General features: G+C 44.4%; 1 protein-coding gene across 1 annotated transcript in view; it reads right to left on the bottom strand.

Moving 5' to 3' along the window:
• Window positions 1–19,880, bottom strand: part of LOC137421723 (A disintegrin and metalloproteinase with thrombospondin motifs 18) — a 165,391-nt gene that overhangs the window by 60,512 nt on the left and 84,999 nt on the right. The window contains exons 14-17 of the mRNA XM_068108046.2: window positions 14,623–14,753; window positions 7,723–7,846; window positions 6,080–6,324; window positions 2,482–2,629 (exon numbers count right to left, since the gene is read on the bottom strand). Of these exons, the coding sequence (XP_067964147.2) occupies window positions 2,482–2,629; window positions 6,080–6,324; window positions 7,723–7,846; window positions 14,623–14,753 (648 nt within the window). The remainder of the gene's footprint in view (window positions 1–2,481; window positions 2,630–6,079; window positions 6,325–7,722; window positions 7,847–14,622; window positions 14,754–19,880) is intronic.

Raw genomic sequence — 19,880 nt, 5'->3', positions numbered from 1 at the left:
GTTCCGGCCTATCAGTGGGATACAAAATGTAAACTGTTCAGCCTGGCGGAGGTGTGCTCCCTACCGAATGACATTCTAGTTGAAGGAGCAGTTGTTTGAGAAAATGACAGATATGCATGGAAAATACATTACATTCAATTAAGTTTGTGGCCACAATGTTGTATGTTGTCTGTGCAACAGTATACGAACTTCGATCTTCCTTTGTCTGCACCTATAACACACAGTTTTGAGGGGCATTCGGTCGGCTTTTTGTTCACTTGCAATTATGTGGATGCAACAGTACCTTCAGAAAGTCTGAATTTGCCTTGGAACCACCTTGTCTATAAACCCTGTGTAAAGGTGAAAAGGGTCATGAATGTTTGTAGGTTAAATCTAAGTTACAAGGGCAAAATAGAGGAAACACAGCTCTGATTGGTCCAATGGTCACATCATGTGCCTTACGTTTCTCCTACGTATGCTTTCTAAACACAAAGTGTCAAGAAAATCTTTTACAAACATGTACGACTATAATGGGATTTTTGCGTACACATGGTAGGGGCTCGGGAAAGAGCTGAAGCAGAATGGAATGGAAAAAAATGGAAAGGAGGAAACACCATCAGCAGAGTGGAGGTGAGATTGATAGCAACATCAAGGGGAGGGTGAGAACGACACATGGGGGAAACAAGCTGCACAAAAGCTGAATGAAACACAGCAAGAAGAGGAAGGGGGGAAGCGGGGACGAAACAGAAAAGGAACAAACCAACCTACAACAAACAAACAAAAAGAGGTGAGAGATGAGGGGTGGAGGGCAAAATCACCTACAGGGTGGCCTGGAAGTCACCTTACCCCTCCCCAATAGCGCATTTGTTCTTAAACTCTTTTGATATACAGGTTTTATTGTGCAGAACTTAAAATTGTGAGGGCATTGCTTTCCATGGTAACAAGAAGGGCAAGCTGTGGCAGCCCAAAGGGAATAACAGTCCTCCATGAAGCTACGAATGAAGGCCTTGCAGGGTGTCAAAAGTTCAGATTGGCCAAGGAAAGACCCTGCTCGATGAAGCATGCTCAGTCGGTGGCTGGCTTTGGAGGCCATCTTGGAAATATAGTCTGCCGAATAAAGATCATGGCTGATGGTGAGGCCCAAATTTTTGAATGACTTAACCTCTTCAAGTGGTTTGTTTAGGAAGTAGATAGAAAGGTTTGTCAAATGGTCCTTTTGGAGAGACAGGGTGAGTGTGTGGGATCTGTCGGGGTTGAGACATTACAAGTGTTGGACCAACGGATTATATCAAGGTCTGCAGGACAGTAAGAGACTGCTGCCTGCCTTTCTGAAGGATGACAAATTATACGCCAAAGGGTGAAATCATCATCAAAGAGATGATTTTCCAAGGAATCAGATAGATCATTGATCAGATCATTGTGATCAGATCATCAGATCATTGATCAGCCCTGGTGTTGGCTTAGCGGTTAGCATGCCGGCTTGGGATCCTAGTGATCCTGGGTTCGAATCCCGGTCGATCGCTGAATTTACGCCGGGGGGTTGACTCAGCCTGACCATCCTTCCGAGGTCGGCAAATTGAGTACCAGCTTGCTGGGATGAATGATCACGGTGTGTACACCGTATCCCTGCGGTAAGAGCGTGACCAAGGGTTGGCGTCAGGAAGGGCATCCGGCCATAAAAACATTGCCTCAAACAGGGAACCGTGATTGTCATGGGGCCCGCAAGGCTAACCCCTGCTCCAGCAGGGAAAATGGCCTTAAAACGATCATTCTTCTTATATTGATCAGATCATTGAAAGAAGATGAGGAACAAGACTGGGCACCAAGACAACGTATTGGGACACTCCATCTATGATCTTTCTGGGAAACAACCCAAAGATTTTACATCTCTCGCTGGAGCCACAACATCATTGAGCAGACCCCTGGTACAACAAAAATACACAAATAACACCAAGGGATCACTGAGAAACAACACAAAGCACCTTTTTATGGCTGGAACTAAGTGGGATATGTTTTTTGTAACGCCATAGTTGGAAAAGTTGAATCAAGCCAGAAGAGATACAGGAAGTCCGGTATGTCTGGACACTGGAAAACTAAACTGTCCAATGTGGATTGATGAATGTGGCTGAGAAATAATGGCGTAATTCTCTGCATGCACACAAGAAAGACATAAAAAACAAAAATCATTGTTTTTACGACGTATTATTAACCTATTAAATAACAGTCATTGCTGCTATTGTCATGGCATCAATGGGGAAACAAAAACACCCTGACTATTCCACTTCATATCACTCAATTTTGAGGAAAAGCAGAAATCCACAAATGCTTGGCATCTCAAAAAAGGAAAATCAAGTGGAATTTAAAAGAAAGAAGTCGGAAGCAGTTAAAGCGAGCAATAGAGCCGTGTTCATTCATTAAAACAGGTGTGTGTGCAGGTACGTTTCAAAAAACGTGTCCTCATGACTCAAAAGCTCGTGTGCACATCCGAAGAGGTGGCTTTACCTTTAGCACAGGTCTTTGAGCATGCAGAACGCACCACCACCCATTTGTACGTGTCCTTCTTGAGCTTGCTCATCGTCTTGGCGTCGGAGTTCGGTTTTGGCATCGTGTATTCCCAAGTAATTCCAGGGTTGGCTCCAAACACCAAAAGCTGTGTTAAGAATTGCACACACCAGGCACAATTCGTGCTACATTCGTGCTGCGGCGTCACGGTGCATCATCGCACAACTCGGGCACAAGCTTTTTAGATTTTGAAACATTTTCACTTTTCATCTCAACCAATAGATGATGAGATGGTTTCTCCAGTACCATGTACAGCAAGAACCAATGCTGCGCACACACACACACACACACACACACACACACACACACACACACACACACACACACACACACACACACACACACACACCCCTTCTGAACAGCAGGAGTGTGTATATATATATATATAATATGATAAAACAGGAGTGTCTGTCCGTCCGTCCCACAAACTACTCCCTCAGTTTTGGAGCTGGCCCCGCCAACCCTTCTGTGCAACGTTTTGTGCTCCCAGCGGATGTTGTAAGGTAGGTAGAAAGTTTTCATAAATTCCTCAACAAAATTGTGATTTTGAAATTGACTCGACACCGAGCTGCTCCTAATCCGGAAGTGAACAGATCACGACAATGGGTTGGTTTGACAATATCTCAATACAATCGTGATTTAACACAGTATTTTGTTATATTATTAATGTATAATTGGACTGATGCTGTTTGGAATGAAAATAGAGATATTGAGTTGAAATATGAATGAGGAAATGACGTGTGGATTTCTACTTTCAATCCATGACATTCTCGGATTCTCCATATGCAGATTCGCCATTGACTAGGTATAGAAACATTCAGACGGTACTAGTTTGTTCGTGCCATTTACGAACCTGCTGTCAATGCCTGATGTTCGACTGAAGGTGGCACAGTAATGTGGAATTAATTGGTTTATCGTTTCCCATTCACCGTTTTTTGTGCAAGTCATTCACAAACAGGCTGTCCATGTCTGACGTTTGACTATTAAAAGGTGGCACAAGAATGTGGAATTTGATTCCATGGTTTAGCATTCACTGTTTCCTCATTGTTTATTTGCTTTTGGCTTCCCACCCGTGCATAACACAGGTACCTTGCTAGTATATATATACATATATACACAACATGGCCAAAAGTATGCGGACACCCCTTCTAATTAGTGGATTCGGCTCTTTCAGCCACACCCATTGCTGACAAGTATATATAATAAAGCACACAGCCATGCAATCTCCATAGAAAAACATTGGCAGGAAAATGGGCTGTACTGAAGAGCTCAGTGACTTTCAACATCACACGGTCATAGGATGCCACCTTTCCAAAAAGTCAGTTCGTCAAATTTCCGTCCTGCTAGAGCTGCCCCGGTCAACTGTAAGTGCTGTTATTGTGAAGTCTAGGAGCAACAACAGCTCAGCCGCGAAGTGAAGCTCACAGAAGGGAACCGCCAAATGATGAAGCGCGTAGCCATAAAAAAAACCATCTGTCCTCGCTTGCAACACTCGCTACCGAGTTCCAAACTGCCTCTGGAAGCAACGTCAGCACAACAACTGTTCGTCGGGAGCTTCATGAAATGCGTTTCCATGGCAGACCAGCAGCACACAAGCCTAAGATCAGCATGCACAATGCCAAGCATCTGCTGGAGTAGTGTAAAGCTTGCCGCCATTGGACTCTGGAGCAGTGGAAACGCTTTCGCTGGAGTGATGAATCACGCTTCACCATCTGGCAGTCCGACGGACGAATCTGGGTTTCGCAAATGGTAGGAGAACGCCACTTGCCCGAATGCATAGTGCCAACTGTAAAGTTTGGTGGAGGAGGAATAATGGTCTGGGGCTGTTTAATAATGGTCTGGTCAGACACAAGATTGTATGGACAAGCCAAGCATGGACAATCTCAAGGTTACAAGTCCATCTTCAGAGACCTTGATGTCCCTGTGTCCACTGTACACAATGTTATCAGGAAGTTTAAGGCCCATGGCACTGTAGCCAACCTCCCTGGACGTGGCCGCAAGAGAAAGCTTGATCGAAGATTGCAGTGAACGATTGTTCGAATGGTGGAGAAAGCACCTCGATCAACTGCCAAACATATTCAAGCTGTTTTGATTCTGAAGCTTGAATCAAAACAGATAAAAGCTTCAGACACAATGTATGACAGTTTCAACTCGCACCATCCGTCACCAACTCAATTAAAGGGGGTTATATGGTAGGAGACCCAGGAGGATGCCAACTGCCAAGGCTGAGAGAGAGACATAAGAAAGCTGGACTGGAGTTTGCAAAAACACAATTGAACAAGCCAAAATCCTTCTGGGAGAATGTCCTGTGGACAGATGAGACCAAATTAGAGCTTTTTTTGTAAAGCACATCATCTCTAAGTTTACAGAAAACAAAATGAAGCCTTCAAAGAAAAGAACACCTTCCCTACAGTCAAACATGGAGGAGGTTTGGTGATGTATTTGGGTTCCTGTGCTGACTCTGGCACTGGGTACCTTGAATGTGTGGATGGCATCATGAAATCAGGAGATTACCAAGGCATTTTGTAGCGCAATGTTCAAACCAGTGCCAGAAAGCTGGGTCTCCGTCGAAGGTCATGGGTCGTTCAGCAGGACAATGACCCAAACACACTTCAAAAAGCACCCAGGAATGGTTCAAGGCAAAAAGCTGGACTGTTTTGAAGTGGCCAGCAATAAGCCCATCTCTAAATCCCATTGAACACCTGTGGGGAGATCTGAAAACAGCATTTGGGAAAAGGCACCATTCAAATTTGGGAGAACTGGAGCAGTTTACACAAGAAGAGTGGGACAAACTGCCAGTGGAGAGATGGAGGAAGCTCATTCATGGCTATAGGAAGCGCTTGACTGCAGTTATTTTGTCCAAAGACTATATGCTACCAAATATTAAGTCTGGGGTGTCAATAATTTTGTCGATGCCATTTCTTTTTATTTTCTGATTTAAAATGATATGTTAAGTTCTGAATCGAAAACAAAGGTTCTGTAATGTTAACAGTGAAATAAAGAATTGTGGAAACCAAATACTTTTGTCAATTTAAACTTAATTTTAGAGAAAATTGTCAATTATTTGAAAAAGTCCAAGGTTGCCAATATTTTTGCCCACGACTGTGTATATTGTAGATTTTACGAGCAGCTTTGTGGTTTGTCTCCAGCTGACTCCAATGGTTTTCTGATGTAATTTAGCACAGCTTGGTATTCTTCAGCAAAGTGTAAAACTGGAAATACTTCACAGCACACATTGTGTGCAATGTAAGTTATTTTCTAGTCATCTTTAAAGAAGGTATGAGTCAGCAAAGCTGAATACAAAACGTGCAGCTCCTTGGTACCGAGTGTCCTTGGTACCGAGGGGGAAGGGGGGGACCGAGTGTCATTATTTTACCAAAAAAAGCTTTAAAATATAACCCAGACATATGTGATGTTAAACACAAGAGACTTGTGTTGGAGGGGGAGTCAACAGAACCTCTGACCTTTCGACTTCAAACCTCTCTTCCCACCAATCTCCTTTGCTCTTTATTTCTTTTTGAGTAAGTACATAACTTGCCTCAATTATAAGAGTCTCCTTGGTAGGTCCGACCGCTGTGAGGCTCTCAGGATTGTTGTAAGGACGTTTGTAGTCGAACATGGTCCCCGCAAATTGATAGTGGCCGGGCCAGCTAACACGGTGTGCCCCTGTGAGGTGGTAGCGATGATCTGAAGACCTTGTCGCCAGGTAGCACCCTGAAATGTTCTTTTCGGCCACGGTGATGCTGCGTGCTCCCGCTGGTATGGTTGCCACTCTGTGGTATTCTGGGGTGAATAATGTATCGTTTTCTGAGAGAAAGAATCACTTTACCTGTTATAGCACCATCCTGGCAACAGCAACAACAATAGCATTAACAGTGATTATTTGTGATTAATCGATTACAGGGACCTGTTTTGGCCATCCGCATATGGATCTGACTCAAATGGATATACGTCATGATGTTGTGATGCTATAATAAGACACCTAGGTGTACAGGTAACCCTTGTGCACTATCCCAAATCTGGAAACAGGCCTTTTTCATGATATTTAAATTTACCTAAGGCTGTAGAGGTCATCCCCAGTGTGGGCAGAGTCAACAGACAATTTCCAGGTATCAAGGTGTTTGGATCCACGGTGAATGTCTTCATCGGTTTTACCAAGGAGCATGTTATTGGTGTGGATAAGCTACCTGGATGGATTTGAGTAGTTACGTGTAAAGATAACTTGCAAACAGTGTCCTCACACTTTCCAAAAGTCGTGTGCACATCTGAAGAGGCGTGCTTTACCTTCACCGCTGGTAGTTGAGCACATATAATATAATATCACCCATTTGTACATCATTCTTGAACTCAGTCGTCGCCTTGGCATCAGAGATCAATTTTGGCATCATGTATTCCCCAATAAATCCACGTTTGGCTCCAAACTCAAGTCTGTATTAATATTGCACAATGGAAGAATGTGTCCTTTTTCGTTTTGACTCAACAGAAGTGGTGGAAGGATTTTTCAGGAGAACCTCTGTCACGCAATTCGGTGATGAAGTCATCGGACACTTCGCTTGTGGAAACCTTCCTGTGGCTGTACCACGTGATGTTACAGATGGCACTGGAAAAATGTACCATCTGATGAAGATCCCTGTACCTGGTACTGTGTTTTCCAGGGATGGTAACAAGCTTACCTGTCACTGACTCCTCATAGTAACGGACCTGAATGAACTGTTTCATGTCACACTATCCAAACAGTCTAACCAATTGAGAGAGGCTATCAAAACTCAGATGTACATCGCACTCAATAGTCCTGGGACTGCACACGTTGATCCATGACTGGCAGTGGCTAACTTCAGTACAAAATGATGTTTTCCTTGCTATGCTGCACCATAACCTCAAAAGTTATTTCATACCAGTGTACTCGTTTGAAAGATATGGACAGATACACAAAAAGCTTACGCAGGAGGATAAAAAGAGAATAGGATGGAAGGAAGGATCTCCACGGAAGGTTACCCTAATGAGTCAGTCTGCAATGCTCAGGTGGTTATTGTAACGATGCTTTCTCTTTCCAATAAAAATTATTACTAACTACAATCAATCATTCAAAACAGCTATTGGACGTCTCCCTCCTCCCCACCATCATTTTGTCCGATGATTACTTCCGGCACGACTATGATATGTTGGTGCGTTAATCCATACCATTGGCACGGTGCTGTGCTGTGTACTCCCCGTGGAAGAACTGGCATGTCGAGTTGTCTCCTTTGCAAACCCCACAAGCATCATGGGTCGCGTTTGATCCCAGTACGTGATCACACCCAACCGGCTGTGAACGCACAAGGTTTATCCTGAGCTCCAAACATTGAACACTTTGATCCGCAATGATGCAAAACTTTCCGTGCAGCAATGTTTTACAAGCACCAAGTGTGACTTACATCGGGACTAAACTCAAACTAGTGGGGCGGCTTAGCCCAAATATTCAAAAGAATTGTGCATTTTGTGAAACAAGCACCAAATTTGGCACAAATGTACATTAATATGTTGCGAACATTTTCAGATATTGGGCCACTTGAAATTCTGTAATTTTTTTTTTCAAATTTTTTCAAATTTCGTAATTTCAAATTTTTCGGGTGACACCGTCACAATTTCGGTCTTCGAGGCCGGCCGATAGGCAAAGTGTGACCGGAAGGGACGAGGTTCTCCTGACCACGTGGCCCTCGATCTGGGAAGCGAGAGGCGTTCCATTAGTGGACGCGCCCCTCACGCCCGACTTTTGGGCGACCCCGGCAGGCCGTTTGTTTTGACGTTCCGTGACAGGCCCCGCACCCCCACCTCCGGGCCGACCGGAAGCTTGTGCTGAGTACATCATACCTGAACAACTCAGTGAGGCAGAACACAGCAGTGCACACCAGGGTGACCCCTTCAGTGCATAAACCAATTAACCTGTCCACTGCAGGGCATATAGAAATGAAGTTATTTTCTGCATATAATAATAATATAAGTTCAGTTCTATATAACAATTTCTGTTATCACCACTACCACTACAACTACCACTACTACAAGCTTTGTCTGGAATTTTGTGGACTAACAGACAAACAGACATACAGACAAGCTGGGATCAAAACATTACCTCCTTCCACCATTGAGTGTAGAGGTAAACATCATGGAAATTATATCATGCCCTAGATTTAATTCATGCTTACCCGTGTATTTGCTTCACTGGTTCACAAGGTCTTTTGCATACATGTAATTCAGACTCTCGTCTTCATTGCTGACCACACAATGTTCGCAACATATTAATGTACATTTGTGCCAAATTTGGTGCTTGTATCACAAAATGCACAATTCTTTTGAATATTTGGGCTAAGCCGCCCCACTATATCGGCCGGCCTCGAAGACCGAAATTGTGACGGTGTCACCCGAAAAATTTGAAATTACGAAATTTGAAAAAATTTGAAAAAAAAAATTACGGAATTTCAAGTGGCCCAATATCTGAAAATGTTCGCAACATATTAATGTACATTTGTGCCAAATTTGGTGCTTGTATCACAAAATGCACAACAGGTTTGCTATGCTGCTACACTAAACTTCAAAAGGTGAGCACTATTTATTCTAAAATCAATGTTCTATCAACATCTCATCAGTCACTTTGCATGTATGAGCAAGATAGTTCATAGAACACGATAACCCATGCAATGTTCAAGTATGCATTTCAATTTAAATAAAATGATGAAGCTAAAGATTGTTTAAAACGAATTCTGTAAGTTTAGTGCTATGAAAGCAGTCTTGTACACCACCCTATTTAATACATTCAAGTACGGAAAAACTGGAGGTTTCGGAAGTGATAAGAAGGTGAATTGTGTTCTACAGTGTCCAAGTATATAATTCAATTTAACTAAAATAAAGATTGTAAAAGCCGCATAAACGGATTAATTCCACAATTTACCACCATTTTACCGGAGTTAACACTGTCTATTGCACCACCGAATCTAACACGTTACATTGGTTCTTCGTACCTGTTGTTTGTGTCCTCTATAACGTCCTTGAAAACAGTAATTTTTCTCTTTAGAATTATTTTCAATTTGTCTTGACTGCCAGACAGGCAGACAGAGTAAAAAAAAATATTCTCACTCCTCTCTGTACATTCACAATCGGGACGAATTCTGAAACAATGTACGGTTAAACGGTAGGTTTGTTTTCCGATTTGTGTTCAAAATATAACATTCAATTTCAATCGGTCGTTCTTCGATCATAAAGTGATAACACGGACAGATGGAGTAACTGAAGGACATGAACCAATTGCGTAACCCACTTTTCGCTTCTCTTGCGTGGGATAAAAAGCAACATTCAGCACTAAGTGCTATTCAATAATGTCTTGCTATCAAGTGTGCTTGATTTGCTAAGAAGATCACGTGATGAAAAATGTTTGGATTGCGCAAAATGCTCACCTCACATGCTCAAACATTTCATTGTTTAATGGGTGTAAGACCGACTCTTGCAAGTTATTTTAGGTTGCCTTTGATTTATATTTATATATTTATATATATTTATATAAAGATGATTTATATTATATTATTATATTATTAGATTATTATTATTATAACATTATAATATTATTATTATTATATAATTTATATTATATTATTATTATTATTATTTACATGATTAGATTTATTATTTATTTCTATTTATATAAAGATGCTTTATATTATTTATATTATATTATTATATTATTATATTATTATTATTATTATATTATAATATTATTATTATATAATTTATATTATATTATTATTATTTATATTATTCGATTTATTATTTATTTGTATTTATATACAGATGATTTATATTATTTATATTATATTATTATATTATTAGATTATTATTATTATTATATTATAATATTATTATTATATAATTTATATTATATTATTATTTTTATTATTAGATTTATTATTTATTTCTATTTATATACAGATGATTTATATTATTTATATTATATTATTAGATTATTATTATTATAATATTATAATATTATTATTATTATATAATTTATATTATATTATTATTATTTATATTATTCGATTTATTATTTATTTCTATTTATATACAGATGATTTATATTTGTTAAAAGATAACAGAGCAAACAAAGCAAGCATGGAAGTTCACTTTTCCTCAACAAAAGGATTAAGACCCATCCCAGTGCAGGTAAGGTATAAGTACAGACACACATATTCATGCTGCCGTAGAGCATATTGTGATCTCCTTACAGCCAGATGAATAAGATTTTCTCTCAAAGGACATCCATTCTGATTGAGCCATCTGAACATAACTATTGCCCAGTATAAATTAGGGAAAAGAAAATTGATTAAAATGTTAACACTGTAGCGGCTGCCGCTGGGTTTTCACAATCGCCTTGCACCTATCAAGGACGCGGAGCGATCACCATGCCGGGCTCGTCCAGGACGCCCGGGCAGGCCCGCGCTCAACTTGCCAGGCCTCGGTCGGGACGCCCGGGCATGCCCGGGCATGCCCGGGCAGGCTCGCCCTCAACTTGCCAGGCCGCAGCCAGGACGCTGGGCCACGCCCCCTGGCGCCGGGCCTGGGCAAACCCCCTGGGAGAATAGATATATATTGCTGACCGATAAACGGGTTTTTCAGAGTGCCTGAGTGTTTGATTTCATTAAAGCAACTCGGATGAATTCTAGCTTTTTGTCGCGTCCATTCTTCCGATCGACGTGGGAGCCCCAGCTCCTTCATTGGTGACCTATCGACATGGACACGGCAGTCGCCCTTAAACTGCCTACCTTCTGGGAGGCTCACGCGGCGGTTTGGTTCGCACAGGCGGAGTCCCTGTTCGCCCTGCGAGGCATCACGGCATCACGGCCGGCCAAGCACGACATCGCCTGGTCCGCAGCAATGGATGCGGCCTTCCAACGCTCAAAGCGGGCCCTCGCCGACGCAACACTGCTCGCTCACCCGGTGCTCAATGCTCCCATCGCCCTCACCACGGATGCCTCCGACTACGCGGTGGGCGCCGTACATGAGCAATGGGTGAACGGGGTTTGGCAGCCACTCGCTTTTTTCAGCCGGCAGCTCCGGCCGAACGAGCTCAAATACAGCACGTTTGACCGGGAGCTCCTCGGTCTACACCTGGCCGTCCGCCATTTCCGCCACCTCCTGGAGGGCCGACCTTTCACGGCGTTCGTCGACCACAAGCCGTTGGTTTACGCCATGGCCAAGGTCACGGAGCCATGGTCGGCCCGCCAACAGCGCCACCTCTCCGCCGTGTCGGAGTTTACCACGGACATCCGGCACGTCGCCGGCAAAAACAATGCCGTGGCCGACTGTCTTTCCCGGGCCAGCGCGAACGCGGTCCACCTGGGCGTGGATTTTGCGCTTATGGCGGCGGACCAAACCACCGACACCACGGTGCAAGCCCTCCGGGCGGCGGACACGGGCCTCCGCCTGGCCGACATCCCCTGCGCGGACACTGTCCTGCTCTGCGACGTCTCCCAAGGCCAGCCTCGCCCCATCGTGCCCGTCACCTGGCAACGCCGCATCTTCGCCTCCCTCCACGGCCTTTCCCACCCGGGCCGGAAAGCTTCCCAGAAGCTGGTGTCGGCGCGTTTCGTCTGGCACGGCCTTCGTCGGGACGTCCGCGATTGGACCAGCACCTGCACGGCCTGCCAACGGGCCAAGGTCCACCGACACACCCAGGCCCCGCTGGCACCTTTCACCGTGCCCGAACGACGTTTCGACCACGTCAACGTGGATCTGGTGGGCCCCCTCCCCCCGTCACGGGGGTTCACACACCTGCTCACCATGGTGGACAGGACCACCAGGTGGCCGGAGGCTGTTCCCCTCGTCTCCACCACCACCGCCGACGTGGCGCAGGCTTTCATCGCCACCTGGGTCGCCCGCTTCGGCGCACCGGCGGACATCTCGTCAGACCACGGACCACAGTTCACCTCCGAGCTGTGGGGCGCGGTCGCCCGCAACCTGGGGGTCAAGCTCCACCGTACTACGGCCTACCACCCCCAAGCAAACGGGTTGTGCGAGCGATTCCACCGCTCCATGAAGGCCGCGCTCATGGCCGGCCTTCAAGACGGCGGTTGGGCCGACCGGTTGCCGTGGGTCCTTTTGGGCCTTCGCACGGCCCCCAAGGAGGACCTCCAGGCATCCACCGCCGAGCTAGTCTATGGCCAGGTGCTACGCGTCCCGGGCGAATTCGTGCCCGACGCTACCAGTCCCTGGTCCGCAGCTCACCAGCGCTCGGACCTCCAGGAGGCCGCCCGACGGTTTGCCCCCGTGCCAACATCCCACCACGGTGACCCCCAGTCCTACGTCCCCCCAGCACTCCGCACAGCGGAGTATGTTTTTGTGCGTCACGACGCACATCGGTGGCCACTCCAGCCGCCGTACGACGGGCCCTTCCGGGTGCTGCGACGGGACGACAAGTCGTTCGTCATCGACATCGGCGGCAGGTCGGACCGGATTGCAGTGGACCGCCTCAAGCCGGCGCACGTGGACGTCGACCACCCACCACGGGTGGCCCTTCCGCCGCGGCGAGGCCGCCCCCCGTCCACGGTGCCCCCCACTCGACCGCCCACCACCTCACCGGACCCCCTCCCACGACCCGCCAGGGGTCGCTTCGGCCGGGTCATCAGGACCCCCCTCAAATTGACCCTGCCGGTGCAAGTCGATTCTGGGGGGACGTGTGTAGCGGCTGCCGCTGGGTTTTCACAATCGCCTTGCACCTATCAAGGACGCGGAGCGATCACCATGCCGGGCTCGTCCAGGACGCCCGGGCAGGCCCGCGCTCAACTTGCCAGGCCTCGGTCGGGACGCCCGGGCATGCCAGGCTCGCCCTCAACTTGCCAGGCCGCAGCCAGGACGCTGGGCCACGCCCCCTGGCGCCGGGCCTGGGCAAACCCCCTGGGAGAATAGATATATATTGCTGACCGATAAACGGGTTTTTCAGAGTGCCTGAGTGTTTGATTTCATTAAAGCAACTCGGATGAATTCTAGCTTTTTGTCGCGTCCATTCTTCCGATCGACGTGGGAGCCCCAGCTCCTTCAACACAGTGTTATTGTAACAAATGTAACATTAAATGTAACAAATGTAACAAAATGTAACAAATGTAACATGTAACAAAATGTAACAAAATATCGAGAAAGGCACATTCTCCGTCGAGTTGTCTCGTCTGGGTTTGGATCTCGACGCAGCTATAAACTGTCATCCTGGTGTTTCACAGGTATGGCGAGGCATCAATGTGTGTGCGTGCCGTCCCTTGGATGGACAATAAATCGGGCGACCCGTCTGCCAAGATTATCTGGTGGATGTAAAAGATCTCATTACGTCCATCGTGAGGAGTAGGCGAGCTATTGCCAGCACCCTGGCCAAATTCCAAAATTCCTGCTATAAATCTACGGCTCAGCAACGCCCACAGCAAATGATGCTACCCGAAGCCATGTACCGCATACAAAATGAAAAGATCAAGAGAGGAAGTCAAAATCCGAACATTTTTTCATAGGAAATAAGCAGATGGCCCACACAAACATGCACAACCGCATGTGACTAAGTCAATAGCTTATGATGTGAAAGGAAGTCAATAGCATTTTGCATTCTCCAACAGGGCCCAGATTATACAGTGGAACTGATATACAGTACTGATATAATTGATATAATTGATATAATTGATAAATAATGATATAATTGATAAACTAAGTGAACCAATGACGTCAGCATTTAGACTGTCATGTTACGTTGCGATCGGTTAACATTGAACCGGTGATATGGAAACCCATGTTCGATGGCTTGGGCTGCTTGTGACACAGGAGAGTTTTAAACTTCAGTTGTGTTGCTATTATCAATGACGTAATGGTAAAGGAACATTTAAACAAATCAGTCATTGCGCAAAGACCGAATTGCGTCAACTTGCGCAATCCCTTCATTTCTACGTGCATGTGTGAAGTTTAAGGACTAACTCGGTAATCTTACTGGACATATCGTGCATTGGCCTCTGTAAGCATCATAACAACAGGCAGAAACTGTTTAATTGAGGAATCTGATAAGTTGCAGATGCAATGAATCACCACCTGACAAACTCCTTCAACGCAGACGTCCAGGCGGTTTTCATAGCAACGCGTCCCATCCTTGGCCTTGCCAGACATAGCGAAGAAGAAATTAAAATCTTCGGCCATGCAGTACAACCGGCAAATGTCCTTGTCTGTGGTTTAAAGGTAACACAGAGGTTGTTATATCAAGGCAATGGTTTAAGTTCACGTCTTGAATAATTATTGTGTCCTGGTCATACACCATCCTTCCCAAAACACACAATCCTGTGCTGCTCTCCATCAAATCACAGTCTCTTTCTCTGCTGCCTCATCTCTTTCCCATCTGAAATAAGATATAAAGGAAAAAAATAATCTTTTTAAAAATCATTCTCCAGAGGCATCACGATTCCAGTTAAACGTGCATATTCACATGGTCAGGGCACGGACAGGAGGGACCCAGAGGAAAGAGCCGATGACGTAAGGTTGGGTGGCTTAGCTGCACCACAAATGCATGCAATGGGAGGGGGGTTGGTGGGGGGTGCAAGCAAAGTGTGAGAACTGAAATAAAATGCCAATTCCCACAATCAAATTCCCTACAGGCTTAATTGAGGCACACGGATGAAGTGCATCAATAAATCGTTCTATCCTGGACTTAAGCTTTATAATCAAACTCCAGCTTTTGCGTTGCTAATAGTTTTTGAATAAACACATAAAAGATATTTGTAACGTATACTCAGAGTTTTGGCTTTGATTTTAAAATTTTATCAAGCTTAGTGCCATGTCGCTTCGTCGTGTTTACGTCAAGCTTAGAGTTTCAGACCAAGATCAAGATATAAAAATGAAAACTTGGAAAGACCAGACTTGGAAAATGAAACCACATTATCAGCATCGGTAACCTTGGTAAATTTGCCAACGAGAACCTGTAGTTGATCTTGGAAACAGAGTGGAGGTTCTTTTTTCGTTCTTTTTCTCACAACATAGATCAGTGCTTTGTTACAGTTATTTTTTTCACGATTTTCAGTTCGTCTTCTTACATCTCCGAGAGAACCAGTGGAATACTGGCCAAAGCCATTGGCGTTCTTTCCTGTGCAGGTGTTGCGGCCAAGACAATGGCCAATGTAATTACACTGGGACTTCGTGGCCGGGGCATTCTACGGACGAACGTGCACGAACAAACGTATCATCGTTGGTTATGCAAATCTGACGCCACTGATTGGAATTATTTTTTTATAAAGATTCTTACAGTTATGTTGAAAATTCAAAAACCTATTGTCGACACATTCATTGATTTCAAGCTCGAGTTTCACATCATACAGTGTGATGCGATTGAGATAATATTACTATAATTCACCAAATGTCCGTCCGTCTGTCCGTCCGTTCGAAGGTACCGCAAAAACGGCTGAACCAATCGCAACGATATTTTGGGTGGGTAATCCTGGGATCTCCTGGAGTAAAATAGGCTATATTGTTTTTCCAATTTCAGCTTTGACCTCCAGCATTTTCAGGTTTGGACTCCCGCATAACGTTATTTTCCTGGGTGCCGCACAAACGGCTGCACCGATCGATGCACCGCTGCACCGATCAGCTGCACCAATCGGACTCGGTGACCTTGGACAAAGACCTTTTATAAGGACATGGGTTGAATCCATGCTTGAGAGAATGCCAACCCCCTCCCCGCCATCACGGTCGTCTCTCCAACTCACAATCCCACGAGATATGCGGAAAGGACGACCCAAAACCAATTATCTTCTTTTTGATTCGTATATAAACATCATTTTAAAAAAATTAAAAAAAACACCTTTAGAGGCCATTTTCCCCCGCAAAGCGGGGGTTGGCCTTTTTCGGGCACCGTGGTTGTTGTTGTTTTTGTTGGTCCCCTTTTTGAAGCAATGTTTTACGGCCGGATGCCCTTCCTGCCGCCAACCCTGTTTGTCGCCTTTTACGACAAACAGGGAATTACCAGTGAACTGGTACTCAATTAGCTGACCTCGGAAGGATGACAGGCTGACTCAACCCCCCTGGCGTTAATTCAGCGATCGACCGGGATTCGGAACCCAGGATACTAGGATCCTAAGCTGGCACCCTAGCCACTAAGCCAACACCAGGCTCATCATTAATCATGTATATAAACATCATTAAAAGTAAATAATGACCTCGGCCAAAGTTCAAACGATGTGGGTTTCATCTCTACATAAGAGAATTCCACATAGCTATTTGGGCGGTGTATAAGCCAACAGATCGCTGTCTCCATCGATCTTGCCGAGGCCGTAACACCTATCGGCTCAAAACCCTTTTAACTGTTGACTTGGTAGTTTTTACAATGAAGGAAACATTAACAATGTTGTTGAAAGTTTATTTTGTGATTAATTTGTGATTGGAGTTATGTTGTTTGGAATAAAAAAAGAGATATCGAGTTCAAGTGAATGACAACATGCCGTGATGATTTCTACTTTCTGAACGTGAACTTCACGGATCGCCATATGCAGATTCACCAAGGACCCACGATCGATGTTTCTATACGTGAACGTCCCCGTTTGTTTGCGAACGGGTACGTTTTTCATGGAAGTCCTTCACGAACTTGCTGTCCATGTCTGACGTGCGACTGAAGGTGCTTCAGGAATGTGGAATTCATTGGTTTCATGTTTTAGCATTCGCCGTATCTGCATTGCCTGTTTGCTTCTGGCCTCCCACCCATGAGGAGCACGGGTATCTCACTAGTATTACTATAATTCACCAAATGTCTGTCCGTCTGTCTGTCTGTCTGTCCATCTGTTCCCAGGTACCGCAAAAACGGTTGAACCGATCGTAACGAAATTTTGGGTGGGTAATCCTGGGACCCCCTGGAGTAAAATAGGCTATATTGTTTTTCCATTTTTTTCCAATATTTCCAATTTCCAATTTTTCCAATTATTCCAATTTTCAAATTTTTCCAAACACGATGGAATAATATTTACCGATATGAACAGTGATGTGGCTTTTATTGAAATTCTACAAATACTGTTTAGATTTAGATGATTTGCGTGTCATATGATTTAACGGATGTTTATATAAATCGTTTAAAATTTTTAAAAGCCTCCAATTTCTGATATTTTGCCTTTTCATTTGGGCCTCCCAATTGAAGCCCTGCCCATAGGACGAGTACCGTTGCTAGTTTATATAATGTTGTCACCTGTTAGTGTTAGTGCAAACAAGTCGGAAATGCAAAAGTGCAACCAAATTGATATTTTACCAAAGGATCAGCAAATCTAATGTTTCAGCCGCAGGGTGGATTTCACGAGGAACTACCATAGGACATCTGCAATCAAAGCATACAAGGCCTCACAAGGGGAGGAGTGGCACAGGCATGTATTTAGACCATGAGGCCCAGTAAGCGTTTTAATTAAACCGAATCACCTTGAGCGTTTTTGTCGCATCATCACTGGAGAAGAAACCTGATATGAAAACTATAAGCTAGAAATGAAGTCTTGTTCAGAGCAGTGAAAATGGCTCACTTTTCCGTGTCTGTGAATGATGGAACACCAATGATAAGGAGCATCAGGGTGCTCCACATTATCTTTCATGACCACATGAGAATTTTGGTGAGTCTAGCTCGGGTCAATATGTATGACTCGATCTCGGGTCAATATGTCGATATGTCACCTTTATTCATTCGTCGATTGGTTGCGGCACTGACCAATTGGGAGCGACCGTTTTCCTAGCATCGTTCTTCGTGTCTATTGTTATTTCGTCTATCTGTGTCAGCAAGCAATGGTCCATCTAGGTGGTGCGTCGTCTTTATCGTACGCATTCCTCGCCTTGTGTTTCCTCATCTCATGACTTATTGTATTATTCTCAATTCTTCCATTTTCGACAGTGGTGGTTACAATATTGGTGATTATTATATTGATTGTGGTGCTATCCTTTTTTCATTCAAAATTAAAAAAAAAAATTGCAAAAGTGTGCCGCAGCACATTGCGCACCTTGGTGGGCTGAGGAAGGGTATTCCCACACGGAGGGTGGGAGTGCCCACTAATTAATTTTAATGGAGAAATTAATGCAATGGAATTGATAACAGTATGCGGCTAATTAGGATAATTGAAATTGGATTTAATTGAGTCCCCAACCTATTATAACTTGAGATCTTCTTCTTTCACATTCGGCACATGGCTGTGGGTAGCATCATTTGCTGGGGACACAGATGTGCTGCTGATGCCGTGGCTCCTGTAGGTTAGAGTAGGAATTTGGATTTTGTTCATTGTTGTGTCCTGTGATTACATCGACGATGTAAATGCCAATGATCTTGGACACAAAAGAGCACAGGTGAATGGGCCGGAGAAAAGAGCAGAAAAGAAAGAATATGGGGGATATAAACAGACAGGATATAAACAGCTCAGTGGCGAGTACGCGTACTTGTACACTACCCTGCTGAGGCTATGGAGACAAAACCATGCAATTGTATTGATAAAAGGGTTAAATCATGAAATATATAAATTGTTGAAAATCTGTGCAGAAAGTGCATCGCAGATCGGTGTGGATTCATTTTTAAGCAGGTCCGCAACGAGGTGTGACTTCTTGGCAGTGTCCGCTTTGGCAGTCTATGCAGAACACTTACGGACATAGAAACCAGTAAACATCAAGAGGACACAATGTCGCTTATGCTCTTATACACGTGGTCACCTCAAACTCGATTCGATTCCAACTCCGGGTGAAAGGAAGCCCTTTGATTCACATACCCAGGCCTATTGCTGTCTCCCTCGCTTCCCTTCAACAAATTCATAAAGTAATGGAAACTGCACAAGTGTGTGGTACATAATTACAGTACTTGACTTAAAGGTCTCACTTCCAGCCTGATGTAATCTGTCACTATACGGCGATACGGATTTCTTATTTGTTGCAGTCAAAATGAAGGCCATCGGCGAGTATTATTGGGATTCACTTTGAGAAGCAAAGCAAGCAGGTGCTGTGCAGGTGTTCTCATTTATTGACGTTATAGACCTCATGATATAAATTTGCATTCTCTTAACCTGCATCATGTCCATGTTTGTGGAATGGATGGTTGTTATACAGTGCCTCGGAGAAGGGAGAGTTGTGAAGAGTGGAATGGAGGAGAGATGGAGAGAAGTTAATGGAAGCACAGGAGGTGGGGGAGAGAGCGGAAGAGGGAGGGAGGAGCAGAGGGAAAGACGAAGTGGGAGAGAATATTAAAACAAGTAAACGAAAAAACATGTTTTAGGGCTACACACTTTAAAAAAAAATTTTTTTGAACCAATTAAAAAAATTTTTTTTACATTTTGATAGATGAAAATGTGCCACAAAAAGAG

Source organism: Myxine glutinosa, chromosome 2 (genome assembly GCF_964187855.1).
Source record: "Myxine glutinosa chromosome 2, kmMyxGlut1.1, whole genome shotgun sequence".
Classification (NCBI taxonomy): Eukaryota; Metazoa; Chordata; class Myxini; order Myxiniformes; family Myxinidae; genus Myxine; species Myxine glutinosa.
The sequence above is the reverse complement of the archived record's forward strand: the minus strand, read 5'-3'. Positions and strand labels throughout refer to the sequence as shown.